Raw genomic sequence first — 23,958 nt, 5'->3', positions numbered from 1 at the left:
TTTGTGGAGATAGATGTGAAGAGCAAGGTCTGTTACAGAATATGGAGGACTTCACTAAGAGCATTGTATGAGCTCTATTAAGGAGTTGAAAATAAGGTTACGTTGTAAAGATAAGCTCAAGTAATTTTGAGGAGGTCCTTGATTCTCCTGAGAGGAATCTGTATATCCTTTCTGTAGGCAGTAGTGCGCTATTGAAAGTTCTTGATAAGGGTAAGGATAGGACCAAATTGGTGTTTTTAGAAAATAAATCTGGTGGCAGTTCAGAGGATGATTTTGAAGGGAGAGGCAAGAGTGACGGTCGTGACTTTGCAGAAGGATTTTACAAAAGCCTGACAAAAGATGAGAGGAGTACCAGTGGGAGTGGAATTGAGACTATGGATTTAAAACAATAGCAAAAGCAGGACAGTGCTCTACCTTGCTGTGAGAGAATGTTGAGGGCATTGATTTTTACTTACTCACTTTTGAATCTCCTAAAACTAGGCACAGTGACCAATTTTGTTCAATGGCATTTATGTGGTTCGGCATAATACTTAATATGGGAGATGGTGGAAAGATAGAAATTTAAGGTAATTCATAGGTTTGCTTTGTAACCTGAGTGGAAACATAGGAGGAGTTGAGTCTTCTTTTGATCATGTTGGTTCCATGCTAAGCCAGGATCACCAGTAGGCCACTGAAAAAGAGAATCTGTCACTAGGAGAGTGGTGAGGGTCAGGCTTACAGATTGAGTTTACCACCAAGTAGCTGATGGATGGGCCCAAGAGTGAGAGAGGATACTTGAGGACCAGATTTAGGGGAATGGCTAGCCTTTTGGGAGAAGAAGGAAAAGAATACAGAGAGAGAGTTTATAGGATTGGTCACAGAAATGTTAGATATTTAGGGGCCATGGAAGATGAGAAGAGCTATAGTTTGTTAGAAGCAGGGTATAGAGAGGGCTGCTTTTGGGTGGGGAATTTTGAGCATGTCCATCACACACTAATGGAAAGAAAGCCATGGGACAGAAAGAAAAAAGATGAAAGAGCCTGTGGTGGAACCGCGGTGCAGTGGGAGTTTGTAATTGAAAGAGTAAAATCTTGGGAAGGAAGGGGATGATGATAAGACGAGTCTTTGGAAAGTTGGGAATGTTCCTCTTTGAGATGGGGATTGGAGAAAAGGATGATTGATCATCTAGAGAAAATTTCATATGAGTAAGAGATTATTGAAGGCCTCGATGTTCTCAGAAAAATAGATGTAACATTTGCTGAGAGCAAGTTAGGGTTAGGATGAGTCAAGAAATTTGAGATGTGTGGAAAAGATTGGGAAGGATTCAAGAGGGAGTCCATCTGGGGCAAACAAAAGGATTGCTCGGTAACACTGAGGGCTTAACAAAGAATGAATGGCATGAATTTTTAGTGGACACGGTCAGCACGGTTGATTGCTTTTCTCAGCAAGAAGCATTCAGGACCTTGGGAATAGAAGCAGATAGAATGGATTTTTGGAATTGGCTTAGGGTTGGAGATTGGCAGAATGAAAGCAGTGGGAGTGGGGGCAAGGGAGGAGTATCAGGCATGTGTGGGAAGAGTGTGTTTGTACCAACTGGTCTTGTGTTCCAGGCTATATGGGGAGCTGGAGAGACCAGAAGTACAATTAACAGGCTATGATTTCTGGTCAGCAAGAGTCATGCCTGTTGGCCTTGTTTGGTCAGTTCACATACAAGGATTTAACATATATAATTGAGTGACCTTTACAGGGCTAGTGGGGAAGCTGTGGAATTTTTGGGTGTGTAAGAGCCTTTCCTGTTTCTTTGAACCTTGTTTCCTGGATCATGTTGGGTTGATTTCATGGAAAGGTCTAATAACAGTGTGCAATGACTTTACTAGCATTATATTTTTGTAATAAAAGATTTGGGGGGAAAGGAAACATAAATTGCCACAATCTAAAAGGCCATTTGCAAGTGGAAAATTAGTTAGAACAACAGCAAACAGAAGAGGGAAACAATTCAGCCAAATTGTTTTTCTGAGTTAATGTAAGTATTCCATCCTATAAAGGCATGGGATATGATTTTTATGTTTCTATTCCTAAAAGTTTTTATTCAGTTTTTATTAAGGGGAGATTGATTCTGCCCTGGCTAGAGTCTAGATGTTTGCATAGTTGAATTCTGCTGCAGCCCTTCCTCCTGCCTTGATCAGTCCTGTGTTTTGGATGATTCTCTCTCATAACCTTTTTCTCTCTCATCTTTTCCCCCCTCCTCTCTCTTGCCATTAACACTGAAGTTTCTTAAGCTATTAGTATTTTCTTTTTATGTTAGCCTACACATCCTGAAGGAGCTAAGGTTTCTACTGTAACTTTTGGAAATTGAGTTGTATTTTATAGATTCTAATTGCTTAGAGTTCACTAAGCAGGAACTATGAAAAGAGTTATTTTAACATTAATTTCGTTTGTGGTTTCTGCTTGCAGTCCACTTCTGTTTTCAGATTCACACCCACATGATCTGAAGTAAGATGATTCATATGCATGTGCTTTTATGCCTGATTTTTACGTAGTTTCAGGAATAAAGTCTGAAATACATTTTCTTGCTAGCACAATATATCTTACCAAATATATCAACATATTTAAACTGGGAAACTTATGAACAACTATTTCCTTTGTGCCTACTATGTACAAAATCCTGTGACAATTGAAAATGTGTAACACACGTTCTGCCCAGAGAGAACCTGTAAGCTAAGTGAGAGAGAGGATAAGGTGTGTGTGTGCGCCAAATCCCTTGTCTGAATATCAGGTCAAGATAAGAGCCCTGTGACAGATTAGTTTACGGCCAGTTGCAGGGTGACTGGTTCAGTTCTGGAGCTTCTGGAGGTTAAGAGAATCTCAGGATACCAAGGGGTCAGTCTTGTCTGAGTTAGGCTGTGAGTGATCCGAGCTGAAGAAGACACAGTCTGTAGGTCTTTTTGGTTTGGACTGTGCAGAGTTGAGCTCTAAAAATGAGGCACCTTGTGGTTGGGCAGGTGACACCCCCTGAAGGCAGATGGCAGAGGACAAGGGAACCAGTTTCCTGTCCTCACTTTCTCTACTCATAGAAATAGTTCGCCTGCTTTTTTCATGGTGAATCAGCCTTTAATCTTTTGGGTCTTTATAAATATAGACCTACTTTGTTCTTATTTTTCTCATCACATCACCCAAGCAGCGTGCAGGATTTTAGGATGATTTTCTGAGATTTTACTCTCTATTTCCTACTGAGATACAAGCTGAAATTATTGAACATGGGAAAGGTGTAGGAATTTGCAACATGAATATATGTACAATGTTACAATAACTCTATCAGGTTTTTACCCATATGCAAAATGAATTTAATTCTTACTGAGCCAAAGGTCCGTCTAGTCAAGGCCATGGTTTTTCCAGTGGTCATGTATGGATGTGAGAATTGGACTGTGAAGAAAGCTGAGCGCTGAAGAATTAATGCTTTTGAACTGTGGTGTTGGAGGAAACTCTTGAGAATCCCTTGAACTGAAAGGAGATCCAGCCAGTCCATCCTAAAGATCAGTCCTAGGTGTTCTTTGGTAGGACTGATGCTAAAGCTGAAACTCCAGTACTTTGGCCACCTCATGTGAAGAGTTGACTCATTGGAAAAGACTCTGATGCTAGGAGGGGTTGGGGGCAGGAGGAGAAGGGGATGACAGAGGATGAGATGGCTGGATGGCTACACCGACTCGATGGACATGAGTTTGGGTGAACTCTGGGAGTTGGTGATGGACAGGGAGGCCTGGTGTGCTGCAGTTCATGGGGTCGCAAAGAGTTGGACACAACTGAGTGACTGAAAACTGAAACTGAGCCAAGGAGTAACATATTCAATCTTTATTTTAGAAAAGCATTTCTATTTGTAAGAGAAAGTGAGGATAGGCCCTAGTGGTGGATATAGGCGAGGAAGTATAGATTTAAGAGAAATTGAGAGCTATAACTTACTAGCAGGTTCTAGCAATTGATTGTTGGGAAAGGGACAATAAGGAGAAAATAGAGAACTAACAGTGATTCTGTGAATACCATTGACCAATGTACAAGCTACAGTTGGAGAAACAGGCAGGGACAGAAGAAAAGTGGAAATGTTAAGTTTAAATTGCTAAAGGTATATTGGTGTAGAGCTAAAACTTCAAATCTATAGGTAAAGCTAGGAACTGGGGTGAAGATAATGGATCTATAAGTTATCCTCTTGGAGGTGACTAAAACTGGAAGTTAATGAGATTGCAGAAATTGTAAAGCCAGAATGGGTTGGTGGTCTTAAAGGAGAATTCCAAGTAGGCACTGCCCCAAAGAAATGATCCAGAAGGCCAGAGAATGTATTGATGAATTAAATAAGAGGCTTCTGGTTTTCTCCTTCAGGAGAATTACCAGAGAGGAAGCATCTCCCAACTTCTAATTCATATCCATCATTCTGAAGTCTAAGAAATCAATTTCAGTATACTGCAGAGTCTCTCATTATTGTCGTATTTGTGGCTTCACCACTATTTGTAATGCTCTTCTCCATCGTCTCTCACTTATTTATTTCAAGATCGGACTCAAATCATAGCTTAGAAATGCCTTTACAGATTAAAAAACTTCTTTGGTTAAGTTTTGACTTCCATTGGCCTTCACATTTGTAAATAGTGCTCAATATGGGTTGATACCTTAACCAGAGAGCTTGGGTTAGAATGTTCTTGATAAAATCTGTTGGTATAACTGAGAGGTAACAAAAGTTTTAAAAACTATGGCACTTAGAATAATGATGATGCTAAAGCACTAAAGATGGGTGTATAACCTTATTTTTAAAAAAGGGGAAGAAGGTAAAGTCCTCAATTTCTTTTATAATAGAGTTAATTGCTAAGTAGGGGGACTACTGTAGATGAGGTGTCTCTGGATTTCAGCAGTCATTAAGGTAAATTCTTTCAGGATAACTTTTTTAGATAAGAGTAAAAAGATTAAAAAGTAAAAAGATGGTGACTGCAGCTGTGAAATTAAAAGACACTTAACTCCTTAGAAGAAAAGTTATGACCAACCTAGACAGCATATTAAAAAGCAGGAACATTACTCCGCCAACAAAGGTCTGTCTAGTCAAGGCTATGGTTTTTGCAATAGTCATGTATGGATGTTAGAGTTGGACTATCAAGAAAGCTGAATGCCGAAGAATTGATGCTTTTGAACTGTGGTGTTGGAGAAGACTCTTGAGAGTCCCTTGGACTGCAAGGAGATCCAACCAGTCCATCCTAAAGGAAATAAGTCCTGAATATTCATTGGAAGGACTGATGCTGAAGCTGAAACTCCAATACTTTACCCACCTGATACAAAGAACTGACTCATTTGAAAAGACCTTGATGCTGGGAAAGATTGAGGGTGGGAGGAGAAGGGGATGACAGAGGATGAGATGATTGGATGGCATCACCAACTCAATGGACATGAGTTTGAGTAAACTCCAGGAGTTGGTGATGGACAGGGAGACCTGGTGTGCTGCAGTCATGGGATCACAAAAAGTCGGACACGACTGAGTGACTGAACTGAACTGAAAAAGATTATCATGCTTATAAAAGTAAATTGAACGTGGAGGCTCTGTCACATGGAGGAAGGATTAGACTGATGGCAAAGAACAAAATTCTATAAATCAGTGAAAATTATAAGTCAATTTTAGACGATTTGGAGGAAGTCTTTGAATCCTTAAGAAGTCCTGACTTGAAGTAAGCTATTTTCTGAGGCGGTTTCCCTGTCTCTGGAATTATTCATGCCTGCTCTCCTTGCCTTCGTTCTGGGATGCTGGATGTTGATATTTTGAACTGAATTTATGTTATCAGGTTGGGTTAAGAGATCTTTATGAGCCCGTGTAACTCAAAATTCTATGAGCCTTATGAATGTTTGGCTTTAATATGAGTGAATTTGCTGGCAGGAAGAACATTATTGAACTTGTGTTTGAAGATGCAGGGGTCTGGGGTCAGTTATCCTGAAAATACATTTTTAGGCCGAGGAACTTTAGATTCTGATGTAAAAGGTGCAGGAGAGTAAGATGACTGAGGTCTCGTGTCCTGGTTCCCTGTGTCAGCTTGCGTTTTTCTAACCTCCCCACTACTTTTTTTTTTTTGATGGAAAGTGCCTAATTCTTCTTACCCCTCATTTATTTAGAGCCCTGATTGTTGAGATATTAATTTGCACTATTGCTGCAGTTTGCACCTATCTGTTTGCATATTTGTATTCAATTGTGTATTCATATAATTTTAAAATTGTTCTCTGATTTGCTGTGTATAAAACCTATTGTTCTCTACCCACCCCAACTAAACTAGTTGAGTCAGTGTCATTTTTCTCATTCTTTCAAATCTAAACACATCATAAGCTTCTAACTGCATAAGAAGCCCTTTGAAGGAATGAATTTAGCTTTTTCCCAGAATTCTTACTATTTTTCAAAATAATGGCAATAACAACTAGTTGATTAAATTGATTTAAGCATTTAATTAATTCAACAAACATAGTATGTCTGATTATATGATAAGTTTTGTATATATATATAAAACTAAGAAATTTTGTAATATGCTCATTCATCTGCTAAAAATGCTTTGGTTTTAATCTTAAAATGTTTTGGACAATGAAATTTTAATCTGTTTTAGAACATCAGGCAAAGCAGGCGGGTTTTGCAATGTTTCTTAAAGGTCATTAAGCTTAAGGGATTATTTTTTCTTTTTTCTTTATTTGGATCAGCGAGGAAGTGAAATTCCAGAGCCTCAGGTCTTCCTGAAAGCTGCCTTATCTTTGGTTTTTAAAGGTTACATTTGTAAAATATTTGTAGATTTCCACATTTCTTAGCCTCTGGGAAATAGAGACCCAGATTTAAAAAAATTTTTTTTTACTTTTCCCAAACATTTTAGTTTCAGATTATTTAAGATTTCATAATCCAGAATACACATAGATAATCTGAAATAATGTTGGTATTTGAATGGAAGAGTAAAAATGAAATTGTTTACAGATAAAGGAGATGTGAATATAGGTTTCATGGCAGTAAGAATATACATATTATATAGATTATAAGTGATCTCTCATAGGTTAAAATAAAATATTTAATTGAAGTAGATCAGCATGCAGCAGCCCTAAATTTTATGCATAAAGGAAGCTACTAATACTGCTTGCTTTAAGAAATAAGTAAATTGCATACTGATTAAGTTTTATGCAGTTTTATAAGGATATCTGCCAAGCACCATCATTTATACTAGTCTTCCACAAAATATACATATTAAGTACAGATAAGTAGATTTGATGATTGGTTTGTGCATTTGAACTATGCCTAGTTCAAGAGAATATGTAATGTAACCTGTAAAAGTACTTTAAAATACATATATATATATATCAAATATATAAATATATAAAATACGCATATATATACACACACAGAATAATGGAAACTAGGAGATCCAAGCCTGAGGGAAAATTGAAATGTACTGGTATAACTGCAGGGTCAAACCCAATGATTCAATTTTATCTGCAAATGTGAGGCAAAAAGAAAGCATTTTCTCTAATATAATTTTCATTGTCCATAAGGAAAAATATATATATAGCTTTTCAAAGGAAGAAATAGTTTTCCTTATATTCAGTCTATAAACAGATTTCTAGCTTGGTTTTTATATAGTGATTACTGAGTAGATAGATACTGTCCTCAACACCTCCCTAAGGTTTTAAAAAGGTGCTTATTGTAATGACACTTAATATAATATTAGTAGCAAGTATGAATGAGCCCTTACTATATACCAGACATTCTACTTTCCAGGCATGGTTCCATTTCTTTCCACATCCACCTTCTGATATAGGGACTGGTGTTACTACCGTTTTAAAGATAAAGACTCTGACAAAGATTACGGAAATTGCCCAGGATCCATGTAGTTAGTGGTGGATCCAAGTCCCTTGATTTCAGATTCTGTGCTCTTAAACATTTTTCCAGTAAAATGTACAGTGTAAGGATAGTATTTCTGTCCCTGAGAACCTGAGTCTTTTTATTTATCATTTGTTCTTATTCATTGAGTTGTGCATGCGTGCTTAGTCCAGTCTGACTCTTTGTGGCACCTCAGACTATAGTCCTCCAGGCTCCTCTGTTCATGGGATTTTCCAGGCAAGAGTATTGGATTGGGTTGCCATTTCCTCCTCCAGGGAATCTTCCTGACCCAGGAATCAAACCCATGTCTCCTGCATATCCTGCATTGGCAGGCAGATTCTGTTTATCAAGAAAGATTCAAATGTCTGGAATTTTAGACAATATTGTCTCTTTCTTGGAAAACGATGAGGCATGAACAGTATTGTACATGTTTTAAAAGTTCGTTAGGTAACTTTGGCAAGCTCATTTCATCCTGGAAACAGATTACAACATTATTAGATTCTTTTCTTACTCTTATTTGTTAAAACCATGTATCTGTTCAGATAATAAATATGCTTGACTACAAACTAATGAAAAAAAAAAACCCCTCATGAATACTTTGAATGATTGTCTTATAGACGTGAGTTTATTATTTCTATCTACAATGGGCAGAACTAGAAGTAGCTAAAGATCACTTGATGGCATATTTATACTTAAAATAAAGAACAATTTACTACTGAATCAGACTGACAAAGAGTAGAATATGATCCCTTATGAGGTACCATTCCTTGGAATTTTGGAGAAAGGCTGAGTATTGCAATGGATTTTTTACCCTGGAAGAGATATGAAATTAGCTAATGGGTTCTGAAGATGAAATAAATAAAACATATTAATGTCCTTTGAAAGTTGCTAATACTGTAAGTATAAAATTCATTAATTCTTTCAACAAAAGGAAGCATTTTCTTCTTCTTTACTTAACAACTACATATCAGCTGAATGGTTGTTAATATGGCATATATAATATTTTACATGTATTATTATCCAGTGTACTCTTTTATACATTTAGATTGTTCTCTCTTGTTAATCACTATTAAGTTATTTTATTCCCCAACTGTCTGAGATAAGTAAAACTCTCAAGTTTTAAAAATTAGATAATGCCAACTAGGCAAAATATTATAAAATTTTAAATCAAATGGAAATTCTATTTACCTGAATCTCATATCCTTTAGCAAGAATAATCAAGATTGGAGAGAGATTGCTTCTCACCATTCACGCCTTTCTTTAGAAAAATAATAAAAAATAGAGTATTGATCCTGTCAGATAGTCATTTCTGAGTATGACATATTATATTTAAATTGATCCTTTAGAATTCTTACCTTTTTCCTTTGACTGTTAGGTATAATTTATGCTTGTCATTTTCTTTGAAAATTAATTCAAACCCAGGGCTTTACAGAATTTTTCTATGATTTTTCTCTTCTCCATTCTAAACACCCTACAGTGTGTGTGTGTGTGTATGAAGTTTTGGCTCAATTGTTTAGCCTTTGTGCAGACTCGGATTTACAGAATTTTACAGACAACAAAGCCATCTCTGCAGCCATCCAGCTCAATGCCCTCATTTCTGGATAAAGAGAATGAGGCCGAGCCCCAGACACACAGCTGGTCAGTCTTTGACCCAGAATTAGGACCCAGGGCAGTTTTCATTTCCTTCTGTTTTGTAGTTGCTTGATTATTTTGTGTGTGTGTTTGGTCTCCCCAGCTAGAGGATTCATTATCAGGGAGCAAGCTTTTCCCCCTCATCCACCGATTCTTCTGCGTTTCCCTCCTTGGTGTGGGCAAAGGAGAATGTGTGGGAGCTAGCCTCTTGGCAGCAGATGCCAGTGGTATATGACTGTCCTTTGCTCTAGTGATATTTTTAAAGTGTCTTCAACTTTTGTATTAACATCTAACACATACTTCTTAATGTTCATCTATTAGTAGGACTGTTTAGTGTTATGTGTAGTAATTTAGGTTTTAGTGTTGTCCTAACATAGGGATAGAACTAAATCCCTCTATTTTAATTAGTGATTTGATAAAATTATATTTTCTGATAACTTGGACTACTGTGACAAAGGGATGAGAAGCAAGGCCTATATCTCAGTATTTGATGGGCTTTTCTAAATTTTCTCTAAATTTTACAGTACAGAAGGGCTTCCCTGGTGGCTCAGATGGTAAAGAATCTGCCTGCAATTCAGGAGACCTGTGTTCAATCCTTGAATTGGGAAGCTCCCCTGGAGAAGGATTCCCTCTTCTGGCAACACACTCCAGTATTCTTGCCTGGAGAATTCCATGGACTGAAGAGCCTGGGCAGGCTAAGTTCATGGAGTCAGGAAGAGTTGGACACAGCTGAGCAATTAACGCTTCCTAAGTTTTCTCTAAATTGTATAGTACCAAAGAGCTTACCTAAAACAGTCCTCTTCAAATCTGGCCGTATATGATGGTGACACCCTCCTTTCTCTGTATCACCCAAATTGGGACCCTAAAGTTGGGACTTGTGCATCTTTATGTTAAATGTGGTCTACAGTAGAGAGCCAGTGGCTTGGAAGAACAGCATGATTGACATGATGAAGATCCCCTTTTAAGAGAAATTTACTAAGTTGGGAAAGAGTGCTTGTATATATATAGTTGGGGAGGAAAGGATGAATATACAGAAACCTGTAGAAAGATAGATTGATTTTATGCTTCATTGAAATTATTTGATCGCCTTTGAGATCTTTGTGGTCCTGTCATATCTTTCAGGCCCAAATAGCAGTTGAATTGCACCTACAAACCTTCATAAAGCTAGAAAGAAATCAGTTAAACCAGGACCATGGCTTCTGCTGCTGTAATTCAGAAGTGATAGACAACGTAAACAGATAACAGAAATCCATTATTAGAAACTGCTATTTTCTCCTCTTAATGAGTAGTGGCTGACCCAAACCTATTGAAAGTTGTAATAAGATTGGCTGGACATCATGGTGCCCATTTTGCAGTAATCAGTTAAATCTCATTCTCTCTGAGTGCATTTATTCAATATTAGATATAACTGCACACCATTTATGAGGCTGCCATTTTCATTAAATGTTAAAGATGTGTTAATAAAAATAGATATGTTAAAAAAAACACAAACTAGTCAAGTAGTCACAGAAGTTTATGAGTGAAGAATTGGTGAGTCAGTTTAAATTTGGAGTTTTTTCTGAGCCTTGCTCTGGTTCTGAGTGTTAAGGATCATAGCAAAAGCCTGAGAACAACTCTTAAGGACGTTTAGTTTTCAAAGGAGGCAATGCTGGGTAGATTGACGATTGTGATTTAATAGTAGTTACATAGTTATCATTTCTTGAATGTAATGAGACAGAGAATGATAATTTTTCTTTTCTTTTACAACTTGAGAAGGACTCTAGAGATCATCTAATTCTAGAATTTCCCAGATAAGGAAACTTAAAAAAAAAAAAAGCTAATTGTCTCAGTAAATATTCAGAGCAGGAGGAGCATTGTTTTCTTCTTAGCAGTGGGTCACTACTAAAATTGTGTGTGTACGAGCCACATAACATTTTCATTTAGTCAATGGAGAGTTGAGAGGGTCTGTGTTTAGCACTTGAATATTGGACATGATTCAAATGTGAGTCAAGTGTGTCTAGAGGCTTTATTCATACCTATTTTCTTTTAGTCAGCATTGCTTCATAATGCCCTGGTTTCATGAATTAATTTTAATGGAATTAAACTTGAACAGCTCAAAATTATATAATTAATTTCATTCAGCTTCAATTAGAGTTACTAATTGAATCAAGCCTACTAGCATGACACCTGGCGGCAGTCAGCTACATAACAGTAGCAGCAAGAAAGTAGGACTCTGCTGAGGAGAGAGTCCCTGTGTAGAGCTACTAGAAAAATCTTTTCTATTGATCATCTCAGAAAGGCCTTGGGTTGACTGTGGCAGTGGAAAGATTTCAGAAGTTGTTTAAAAAAGTCAAGATTTTAATTGAAACTAACACATCTCAGGAAGGTTACGTTTTTCCTAGGATAATGCTGAGTAAATGTTACATAAATCTAGAACATGTTGGTTTAGTATGGTTCTAATTTATATTTTACTGCTATCTGAATACGGTTTTCCTTTCTAAAAATACTTAGCATTGAAGACCCAATTTTTTAAAATTCAGAAATCTTAGCCTCTGGACTTATTCCTGAGTGTCCATCTATTTTCATGTGTTGAAATGTATTTTATGGCAGAACTTTTCAATTGTGAAATCCCCATGGTACAGGAGAAATTTCTGCATGTGCAGAACTTTTTTTTTTTTTTCCTTCCACTGGAAATGTTAATACAGTTGACTAACAACTTCTGTTTGAATCTCTTTCCTTTCCTTGCTTCCATGGCTTGACATCATCTAGTTTTTCTTCCTTCTCTGATTCCTTTCTAATTGTATAGAACCCTCCTGATACTCTTCTTTTCATAGACTTACAGTTTTGGTGAGCCTATTCACTTGAATGACTTGGGCAGTCAAGTTTAGGAAGATAACTGTTTCAGCTATAACTTTGTGACTTGCAGATGTTCAAAACTAAACTCATCCACTAGACTTGGTTGGGCTATAGTCCATGAAGGTTGGGATGTGTTTTGTAATTGATTGTATATTCAACTGCATAATACAGTGCCCAAATATCTACTATATACAAATATATATTTTTATTTAAAAAAATATATATTTAAAGTATAGTTGATTTATAATGTGTTAATTTCTGCTGTGCCAACGTGCTCAGTCGTGGCGAACTCTTTGTGATCCCGTGTACTGTAGCCCACCATGTTCCTCTGTCCATGGAATTTTCTAGGCAAGAATACTGGAGTGGGTTACTATTTCCTTTTTCAAATTTCTGCTGTACAGCAGAGTGATTCAGTTATACATAGATACATATACAAATATGTATTTTATAAATTATTTTCCTGATCTCTAGGTTTTCCCAGTCAAATCTATTCTAAGACAACTCAGTCATCTCCAGCTATCATCTTCTTTGATAGACTGTGAATCCTCTATTTTCTCACAGTTACCTCCTTTCCCATCTTCTTATCCAGGTGACAAAACTCTCATCAGTCTCCCTTTTAGTTTCCCTTACTCTGTTCTCCCTGTTAGATGCGTCCATCCTCCAGTGCTTCTTAAGGATTTAAGGACAGTTGAATCACCTGGGTCCCCCACCCCCAAATTAAAGTAGAATTTTAGGTTATGAGGCCCAGGAAACTATTTTTTAAGAAGTCCCCTGAGTGAGTTAAAGTACCCACTCCAGTGTTCTTGCCCAGGGATGGGGGAGCCTGGTGGGCTGCCGTCTGTGGGGTCGCACAGAGTCGGACACGACTGAAGCGACTTAGCAGCAGCAGCAGGATTGAGAACCTCTGGTGTGTATAAGTTTGTTCATTTCCCCTATGTGTGGCTTTGATTAGACAGTTCATAAAGCTACCGTGCCTACTGTCACTTGTTTATCTTACTTTGAAATTAGGTCCAGATTTTTCACCTTGGCATGCAAATATCCATAGCATGTCCCTGTTCAGACTTTTCTTATTTCCTAATATCCCTCTTTAAGTAGTTCACAGTGCAGAAAATTTGAACTCTTGCCCAAGTGTCTGCTTTTGGAGTTTGCCCTGCAATTCTTTCACTTGGAATGGCTTTTCTCTCATCTCTACTTTGAGAATTCCTGCTGATCTTAAAGATTATCCAACATGCACCATTTTCTATCATGCTTTTCTTGAGCTCTGAATTCTGTTGAGTATCTTCGTACTTTGAATCTCTTTAGTGCTCTAGACCTCTCATGACATTCATTTACCCTTGTGTTATAGTCAGCTTTTTGTTTATGTTCCCAATAAGACATTACTTTTCCTTACTTATTGGCTTCCTCCCTGGAGAACCCATAAACTCACAAATAAATCTCTCATCATCTTTGATGCTTTCCCTGCCACCCTTGCCCTCTAATGTGTGGACTCACTTCCATCCTTGGTAGAATTGTTACACATTTTTCTATCATGGCAGATCATTTGCTATGTTTTGATAACCTGTTTACAGTAATCTTAACAGACAGTTTTTACAGTAAGATGTTTCTTCAATGCTAGTCATAAAGTGCATGTGTGTGTGCTAAGATGCTTCAACCCTATGGGCTGTAGACTATCAGGCTTCTCTGTGCAAGGGATTCTCCAAGCAAGAGTGGATTGCTATGCCCTCCTCCAGAGGGTCTTCCTGACCCAGGGACCAAACCTGCGTTTCTTGAGTCTCCTGCATTGGCAGGCATGTTCTCTACCATTAGTGCCGCTTCTGAAGCGCAGTCATAGAGTAGATGCTAGTAAATCTCTATTGAGTCAATAACGTAGGCAATGGTTAGTAGAGGTATTGTGCCTATTTCTTTAAATTATGGCAGATTTATAGAAGCATTTGGGAAAAAGGAAATCTATAAAAATGAAAACAGAAAAATATGTAACATTTAATGATAATACTTTTTTTTTTTTTTTTTTAGAAAAATGTGATAAAGAAAATACTGAGAGAGAGATAACTCAAGCTACCGATAGCTGCTTCACACATGGAGAGATGCAAGACCAGTCCATTTGGGGAAATTGTTCGGATGATGAACTCATCAGAAGTAAGTGTTTTTGGAGAAAATTGGAGTGATTCAGGGACATAACTATAATAATATGCTCTCAGTTAATCATCTCATATAATTCTACTAGAAATCTGTAAATCAGCAACTTACCTGAAAGTGTTTTTCATGAGTCTTTTAAAATATAGAAGTAAAAGCAGTGTATAAATAATACTGTCTGCTGGCTTTCATCCTGTCTTTAAAAAGGAAGTATTGAGCTGAAAATTTTGAACTCCATCCTCAGAGAGATTTAGACAAAACTTAATTCCTTCTTGAGTAACAACTAAGCAGAAGTTGGACAATTCTACGTATAAACAGACAGTGAAACTAAAAAGATAGAGATGAGGTAGAGGACAGTGAGTAGTATTTTGGTAACGCATGTGGTCCCTGTTCTGGCCAAATGATTCCAAAGTGTTTTTTCACAGTTAACACTTTTATCACTACTTAGCTTCTTTTTATTCTCTTCCTCTTCTTAAAATTGCTCTGTAGAATATGTAATAAGCTTTGGTTTAGTTTTGTTTTACTCTGGGAATGTCCAGAAACACCAGTATCTTTTAAGTGCTATTCAGAATCCATGTTGATGGCAGGTTGTGCTTGTTCTGGCCGCTAAATTCCCCCTGGTGGATTCAAGATGGATTTGCCACATAGTTAAAGATTCTGTGTAGTGAATGTACATATAGAAAGAACACCACTGTGCTGTGCCATGCCTGGATGGCCTTAGGAGTACTACATCTGAAATTATCATTTATGGTAACCAAATTATCCATGTCACTTTTCAAATTTTCAGAGAAGACAGAGGAAAATTTTATTCTGGGAATCAAGTGTTACTTTACTTTTTTTTGTTGTTTTTAATTTAATTCTTCAGTTCAGACAACTCTATAATACTGAAACTTTTTTGTGTTACTTATTACATTTACTTTGAATAATTGAAACCAAATAGAAAAAAAGCAGGTAGAAGGAAAAACCAACTTTGTAGAAGAAAAAAAAAACAATAAAAACACTGTAGAAGGAGACGTAAAGTTTTCAAGCAAAAGCTCTAAAAGTGACTGTTTTAGTTTAATTTTAGAACTATTTGGTTTTTTACACTTTTCTACTGGGGAAGGGAATAGAAAGGAAGTGAAACTCAGAAATTAGGAGCAAGATTTATTCAGCTTTTCCAAAGAATCAAAAAAAATTATTTCAAGTAAATATTTATCTCCAAAACATATATTGGTCATCTTCTTTCTAAATGTTGACACTGCTATTGTGAAACTTAAGGGTTTGTGAGATACTAGCATATTTTATCTGTAATTTTTTCAGCAACAAGAGAGCGTGAGACAGGGTCTTACAGACAATTTTAACTTTACCTTTTGGGAGGCATGATTGTTTGCTTGTTTTTTTCCCCCCTGTATTCATAGAATTTTAAGTATGTGTGTTTCATTAATTGATTTATTTCACCAGTTTCCCTTCCCAAGGCCCACACTTGGAAAAACATGAATAAGAACTCATAGGATAAAAACTAAAATATAACCACCGTTGCATAAGGATATGGAGAGTCATGTTGTGTTAAAAAAAAGTCGTGTTTTAGTGCTATTTGATGAAACTCATTTTAGCCGCAGTACTCACATCATTAAAGTGAATGGATTTAAAAGAGACTCCTCTCTCTTGTCTGTATTGATTATGGACAGTGATAAATACTGTAAAGTGCATGATATAGTTTTTTTAATTGAGATAATGATGCAGCCTGTGTCATGGGGTACTGGAGTATTTGGGAACAACTGTCTAGGTACACATACTAACATACACTGAAAGAACCCAGAGAGAGAGATTTATTACCTCCTTTGAGAGAGTGGCTGGGAAAATTGACAGATGAATGGATATCAGAAGATAATGGCCAAAGACAGTAATGCTGCTCTTACTCAAAACATAAGTTGCCGAGAATTTCCACATATTTGTGGGTGACTTTGGATTATGAATTCTGATGACAGATTTCAGAAACTACATGTTTGTTATTTTCCCAGTCACACTTCTCTAGACAAAGGCTACTCTGTTGGGTCTACAGAAAAATTTGATATGTGGATTTTCCAAAATGGAACACTTTATGTCATCTTTAAAACCAACTCAAGCCTGGATAGCATCTGCAAGTTTGATAATCTGATAGCTTTTGCTGTTCCAACTCCCAGACACTAACGTCTGCTAAGCTAGCCTGACTTTCCATCTTTGGCTTTCCCCATTGAGTCCTTGGCCATCTCTGCGTCATTTAGCGTCTGTCTCTCTTAACCCTGCAGTTAGAGAGATGTGTGTTTTCCTCTTAATTCAGCATCTAGAGCATTTTTGGGGCCTAGTGCATCTTTTGTAATAACAATAGCCCTGGAAAGAAGGCTGTGGCTCAGAGCTGCATGGGGAGGAGGGGAACATCTGCGTGAGTCAGGCCTGGGCTGGCTCCTGTGCCAGGAGTCCTGTGCGGCTCCCTGAGCACCGTGGAAGAGGCGGACAGCTGGCTCTCATGGAATTGATTTTAGTTTCCCACTGTAGTGCGAGGTTAGCTGGATGGAGGGATCATCAGAAAAATAAGGCCGGCTGGGGTGTGGGAACATTTTCAAATGTGCAACCCACTCTTTTTCCAAGCTTCCATGGGACAGTTCAGCTGCATAAGCAAGAAGCAAAGGGGAGTGACTCTGCTGTTGAATACAACTTCTCTCTCTCTCTTCTTGAGAGTGGTGAGTGAGGGCTGGCAGCTAACATCTCTGTTGTCCCGGATGCCTGCTGCCTTTTTTGTTGGACATTTAAGGCATAATTTATAGGGGACTGTTAGCTGTCAGTGTGACGAGGCTGTTTTTACTTTTCTGAGAATAACTGGGCTCTGGAAAGTCAAGGGAGTGGCTGCTTTGGAAATTGTATTCTAATTAAAGGGTGTATTCTCAGGCCTCATAAACGAGATCCAAGCTGAGAATAATTTCCAAATTATTCTGTGAACTTTAACCCTGACCTCAGTGGACCACCCACTTGTGGCTCCCACTGGGTACAAGTTCTACACAGATTTCCAGCTATGTGTGCCTCCCCTGGTCCTTCTAGAAAACATCACAGGTGGCAGACCTGAGGGACTGTGCTCTCAAGGCCTGGATTTCAAGTCAGTTGTCCTTGAGTTGCTAACTTATTAGAATCCTTTCTTGAAGTTATAAATAAAGAGCAGAAATCCATATGGAATCAAACATTTCGAATAAATAGGCCACACACAATCTGGTCAGGGAATGTGCATTGTAGCTCTGTTTCTTATGAAATTTAAATTAAAAAGATATTTCCAACCACTGAAGTTTGTTATAAAAAAAATCTAAATCAAATAAGTAAAGAATTAAAAACATAAGAAGGTTTTGTGAGGAAGTTTGGGAGAGTTTTGTTTTTTAATAATTTTTTTATTCTTTTTACAATTTAAAAGCCATTTGTATTCTGAGAAAAATATTCTGGTATTTAATTTCTGGGATGGGGCTTCCATTTTAGAATTTGTAAGAGTCTCTTTCTATGGCTAACACTGGCTTTTCCCCTCAGAGTAGCATATGTGGGACAGTATGTAATTTGGAGCTATGCCTTATTTTAATAATCACTGGTCCTCTAATTTGGTGGAATAAATGTTGCAGTGAAGTGACATCCTCAATTAATACTAATTTTTCTATTTAATCCATAATATGCATAAACTGATAACAGGCAATAGGCAACATTTCATGTTTTAATTAGACTAGAAAAGGAATAGAAGTAACATTTTGATCTCGGTCTTTGGGGGGATTTCTAAGGTAGGAAGGAGTATATCTGTGAGTGTGTGTGCGTGTGTGTGTGTGTTACTGTACCTATACTCATAGGCATGAGTAAATTTTCCTTTAATTTAGGTCAAATTCTACTATTCTAATTATTTCCTATGGAGAGCTTACATTTTTCTTCTTTCTAAAGTGCCTCAGGTGTCTCAGATTTTTCTGGGTCTTTCTGAAAATTCTTATTACTTAACTTTATCGTTGGACATCACTTTTTACATAAATGTCTCCTAATTCTAAATGTCATTACTTCACTCCAGAAATTTTCCTTAGCTTCCCTTCCGAAATAAATTTCCCATTAAATGAAACTATTTTGCTCAGCTAATTCTCTCCTTTGTGATCTTATAGAATTCCCATGATCTGAAGCAAAGTTAGAATGCTCTACTTAAATGGTAATCCCCATTCTATTTAACCCATTTATTCATTTTGAAGAGGTTTTAGTTCTCATAATAGTAAGCACTTAATTGGTCGTAAAACACAAGCCTCTCTCTCTAATTCACAATCGCCTCCTCTTTACTGAGCTTGTACGTCCTTCTACTTGAAATCCTCCTCTTGGCATCCGCTGAGTTTCCTCACAACATCCAGAGGCTCTGCTGTTAGGGACTCTCATTTCTTTTACCAGCCTTTGCTAACTTATTGCTGATCACCCATTAATGAATACCATTTCATTACACTAGAGAATGCTTCCTCTATGTAAAATACTGAAAAGAAGAGACTATTCAGGTGTACTGTTTATACTTAGAGCATTTTTAACTTTAAATGTAAGGAAAGAAAACTGAGAGGTTTGGATTTAAATCTTCTCAGTGGCACTCATGTTTGAACGCACATCACAGTATTATTTGGTTTTCTTTAGAATTCATTTTATACAGAAGAGGCATAGACAAGCTCTCCTCCCACCTCGCATAAGTACCACCCAATAGGACTGGGAAATATGGCTCTCCTGTTACGTTTCATAGTTAATTGGAGATTCTTGCCTTAATACTTCATGTTTCTTCACGTGGGAGTCCATATTTGGGAGCACGTCATGGTGACTTCCACCGTGCTCAGCGTTTACTCCTATTTGTTGCTCAGAAAAATTATCCTTTTTAATATGTTGACCAAATGGTTATGTAGCTACAGTTCAGATGCTTTAATTGTTGCTATAGAGAGGAATCTATAACCATCAGTTATTCCAAAACCAATTCATGGTTTGGTTTCAGGGTTGGGTGGATAACCATAAGCCATTTCTGATGGCTCCCCATATTGGTCGATGACAGCCATTTTAGACTGTTCTAGAATGGAGCTCAAGTTCCCTGACACACTTTTTCCTAGAGGTGCATTACTCCATGCTCATCTGGGTTCTGCCCTAAAAGCTAGGGAGAACCATTGTCCATGTTTTGTTTTAAGTACCTTAGGTTCAGGGTCCTAGAGAGCAATAGAAGCTGAATGCCAGAATCCAGACCCTGGATGCATCATTAATAATGGCATAGAGAAAGTTCCCTAAACTCTCTGAGATTGTATTTCTCATTTTTAGAATGTAGGTACTGATTCTATATACCTCATTGTACTATTTTAAAGGTTATATAAGAAAATGCATATTACATGTTGATTAGCACAGAGCTAAGTGGGTAAGCACTCAAGTGAATTTATCAGTTTTTATTATGATTGTTCTTGGGCCCAAGTATCAGTTATAAGGCTTTTTTCTCCACTCTCTGTGATGGGTTATGTGTCCAGACATACTGGGTACAGAGACCAGGTTTTTCTGAGACCATTAATACTTATGGCCATGACTGAGGCCAGCACAGTTGCTGCTACATGGTTTATGCTTAATAAATGTTTGATTACTTAAGTGTATTGAATTAATGAGAGGAGGGAAGAGATTCTTTACCCATCTTGCTTCTATTATTTCAGGTTTAAGGTCCTATGATGAACATTGTAAATCATTGCCTTTTTCCTTTTAATCCTTCTAACCCCCTTCTTAGGTAAGCTTCCCAGGTGGCTCAGTGGTAAAGAATCTGCCTGCCGTTGCTAGAGACGCAGGAGACAAGGGTTCTATCCCTGGGTATGGAAGCTCCCCTGGAGAAAGAAATGGCAACCCACTCCAGTATTCTTGCCTGGAGAATTCCACGGACAGAGGAGCATAGCGGGCTGCAGTCTATGGAGTGGCAGAGTCGGGAATGACTGAGCACACACACACAGCCTTCTAACTCCCAAGCTACACCTGGTTCATTTAATTAACTTTCAAGTTCCACAGATGCTCTAATGATGTAAAGCTGTCAAGTCCTAAGTTTGACTGCTATTCATTGATAAGGCTCTTTTGAAGCATTCTAAGTGAACTGTGGCAGCGTTCTGGATAATGTGTATTGTCTGTGGAGGTGGTTAGGGATGACACTTTGGTTAGAGCCTTTCCCCCTATTCCTTATTTTTCTTGCCTATTTATAAGAAAAAGTCTGAGACTGCTTCAGTTCCCTTCCTTCCTTCGTTTTTCCTTTGCTTGCTTTCTCGTTAACTCTCCACCTCCTCCTGTCTCTCCTTTCTTGTTTCTTCTCATATTTCTCTCTGCCCTTCTCAGTTAGTTTTTGTTTTGTATCTATAAAATATATTTTTAAATTATTCTTAGATTCCTATTTATGTTATTTAATGTATTACTTCACTTTTCACTTTTCACCTTTATCAAATACCATGATTCATTCAGTTTCCATTTTACATCCTACTGCTCTTTTGTTAACGGAGAAGGCAATGGCATGGCACCCCACTCCAGTACTCTTGCCTGGAAAATCCCATGGACGGAGGAGCCTGGAGGGCTGCAGTCCATGGGGTCGCTATGAGTCGAGCACGACTGAGCGACTTCACTTTCACTTTTCACTTTCATGCACTGGAGAAGGACATGGCAACCCATCCCAGTGTTCTTGCCTGGAGAATCCCAGGGATGGGGGAGCCTGGTGGGCTGCCGTCTATGGGGTCGCACAGAGTCGGACACGACTTAAGCGACTTAGCAGCAGCAGCAGCTGTCTTGTTAAAGATTAAGATTTTCAGATATTCCTAAAATCTTTGATCTTTTTGAGGTGAGATGAGATGGTATTGAAGTACAAGTGGTAGACGAGGGCTCAGTGAGGAAACCAGACTTACTCTTTTTCCACTTGGGAGTTCATTGAACTAGAGGGAGGAGCTGAGGCTTGGGAACTAGTTTAGAGACCACCATGAAAATGCTAACCACTGAAGAAATAAATAACCTTCAGTGATCAAGACCATAAACACTGTGGTCTAGATAATTTTAGTTCTCAAACCTCAAACTTCCTGGGTCTGAACACTCTGTGAATTTATGCGGAGATTAATACTTGTACAATGTGTTACTATAATGAATTTTCAGGATTAGGAATCAAACTGTAACTTTGAAAACTGAATAAAAAATTGGTTACATTACGACGGGGTGCTAATAGTTTGCCGGAACTGTTGTGTTGGGTACAGTGATGAATGATACGGGAGTGGTCTCCGCATTCAGAATTTAGTCTGGTGGGAGAGACATACAGTTCATCTTGAAATGATAGTGTGTGTTTTGAATGCTATGATAAGTAACTGCAGGTGGCTTTGTGTTCACATTTGTGAAACATGCTCAGGTAGAGGAGGGTCCGAGGGGGCTTTCCAGAGGAAGTGATGTCTGAGATGACACCTGAAGGAGTTGGCCAACTCAGGCAGAGCAGGGGCAGGAGTGGAGCCAGAGTGTTCGAAGCCTAAAGAATAGTGCACCTACAGGTCTAGAGATAAGAAAGAACGTGGCCAGTTTGAGGAGAGCTGGAGAAGTTTTGTGTAAGCTGGGATGTAAATTGTTAATGAGGAGTGACGAGATGGAGGGAAAGAATCTGTTAACAAAGGTTAAGGGAAGATGGAGGGTATGGAAGGTAGAAATGGCTTAAATTTATATTTTAGTTTATATTTTAGGATGATTGCTTTTCAGTAGATTAAAATGGTAAGGGCTGAAGGCATTAAGAGAACAACTGAGACTATTGTTATGAATCCACCTGAGAAAAGAAGGTGGCTTGGACTGGGGTAGAGTGGCAGGTGGGGTTGCAGGAAGTAGGTGGATTCAGCTTCAGTCAGTAAGACATCTTGGGTAAGGGACTGGCAGGAGCTGGAAGGGAGACCAAGGTTTTAGTTTGGGCAAATGATAGTGGTGATGAAACGACAGTGGGGCAAAGGGTTTAAGGACATTGTCCAACGAGGGCTTCAGGTGATGGGTCGTGAATATCAAATGGGTAGGGAAAGAAGTAAAGACTGGAAGGATCTTCCAAATAAAAAAGAAAAACCAATGAGACTAATGAATCCCTGAAGATTTCTTTTTTTTTTTTTAAGAAACAAAAGTAAGTATAGATGCAGTAAGTGAATGGGATAGGTGGAAACAGAAGACGGATAATGAGAATGGGAAATAGGAACTTAAAGATTTCTGCAGTGAAACAATCCCAGGTGAGGACAAAGGACTGAGTGTGAACCTGAGGATGGGTGGTGGAAATAGCTTTTCCTAAATCTAAGACTTCAATTGGGAAGAGGATTTGGAAGCTTCATAAAAATTGCCATATTTAGCAAGTGAGAAAACAGAAATCCATGTTTCTACCAATCAACATGGCAGAGTTAGGGCTTTATCTGTGTTTTTCTTGCTTCTTAATCTCTTGAATTTCTCACAATAGCCTAGTGGCTTGGGATAAGGCAGTCACTTGGTTATCTCTGGCTCTTTGTTCCTTTGTGCTACCATCAGTCACCTGTTCTGAATGAATGCAGCTGAGGACTCTGAAATGAGTGAAAAATAATAAACATGATTTGAAGTTGCTGGTTATCTTTATTGGTAGATTCTAAAGAATCTTCTCCATCTAGTGAAAAGTGGTGGCTCAGATGGTAAAGAATCTACCTGCAATGCAGGAAACCAGGTTCGATCCCTGGGTCAGAAGCTCCCCTGGAGAAGGGAATGGCTACTCAATTCATCATTATTGCCTTAAAAATCACATGGACAGAGGAGCTTGGTGATCTACAGTTCATGGGATTGCCAAGAATCAGACATGACTGAGCGACTAACACTTTCACTTCACTTCAAAGGATTTCTCTATCTAGTAGACATACAGAATTATAATTTAAAAAAAAGATAAAATTGATCAGTGTGTGTGTCAAATTAATATATGTGTGTATTTATTTATTTTATTAATGGAAGATGTGTCCTCACAATAGTTATCTCTGGTAATGTGAAATTGAGTGAGGATATACTGGTGAAGAAGACTCTATTTAATATTGTGTATACTTTCTTCTGCATTGCATTTTTTCCCCATGAGGTGAATTATTTAATTGTATTAAAAGCAATAATATTTTAAAAAGAAAATTCTCCTGTGTAGCAAAAATGATGAGGTTAAGGGGCTGATTTCCCAAAGCTACATTAGATCCCAGTTACCTGTAGGAAATGCTCAGGTCACAGGTAAGCCAGGAGATTCAGCTTTCTTTAGGGTCTGAAGAAGACAGGACCAGCTATGTCATTTTGAAGGTGGAGAACCGTGTAAGATGAGACTGCAGGGCCCCTTGTGGAAGACTTGTTATGAATTTCGCAATGGCAACCGCAGAGCATTAAACCAAGTGCACCGGTGCTTTTAAACTTGTTGCTCAATGCTCTTGCATGGGCCACATGCCCATGAAGCTAGGCCAATGAAGCATTGAGAGAGCAAGGACTTAGTTCTGGTATGCAAAAAATATTACCTTGTACCCATTTTGTAATTT

General features: G+C 38.0%; 1 protein-coding gene across 2 annotated transcripts in view; it reads left to right on the top strand.

Annotated features, from left to right (window-relative positions):
* The window catches only part of MDFIC (MyoD family inhibitor domain containing), a 98,522-nt gene that overhangs the window by 7,339 nt on the left and 67,225 nt on the right, over positions 1-23,958 (top strand). For both annotated transcript variants that reach the window (XM_061414059.1, XM_061414060.1), the window contains exon 3: positions 14,327-14,449. In XM_061414059.1, coding sequence (XP_061270043.1) covers positions 14,327-14,449 — 123 coding nt within the window. The remainder of the gene's footprint in view (positions 1-14,326; positions 14,450-23,958) is intronic.

Source organism: Bos javanicus, chromosome 4 (assembly GCF_032452875.1).
Source record: "Bos javanicus breed banteng chromosome 4, ARS-OSU_banteng_1.0, whole genome shotgun sequence".
In the NCBI taxonomy this organism is placed as follows: Eukaryota; Metazoa; Chordata; class Mammalia; order Artiodactyla; family Bovidae; genus Bos; species Bos javanicus.
This window is presented reverse-complemented; position numbering and strand designations above follow the sequence as displayed.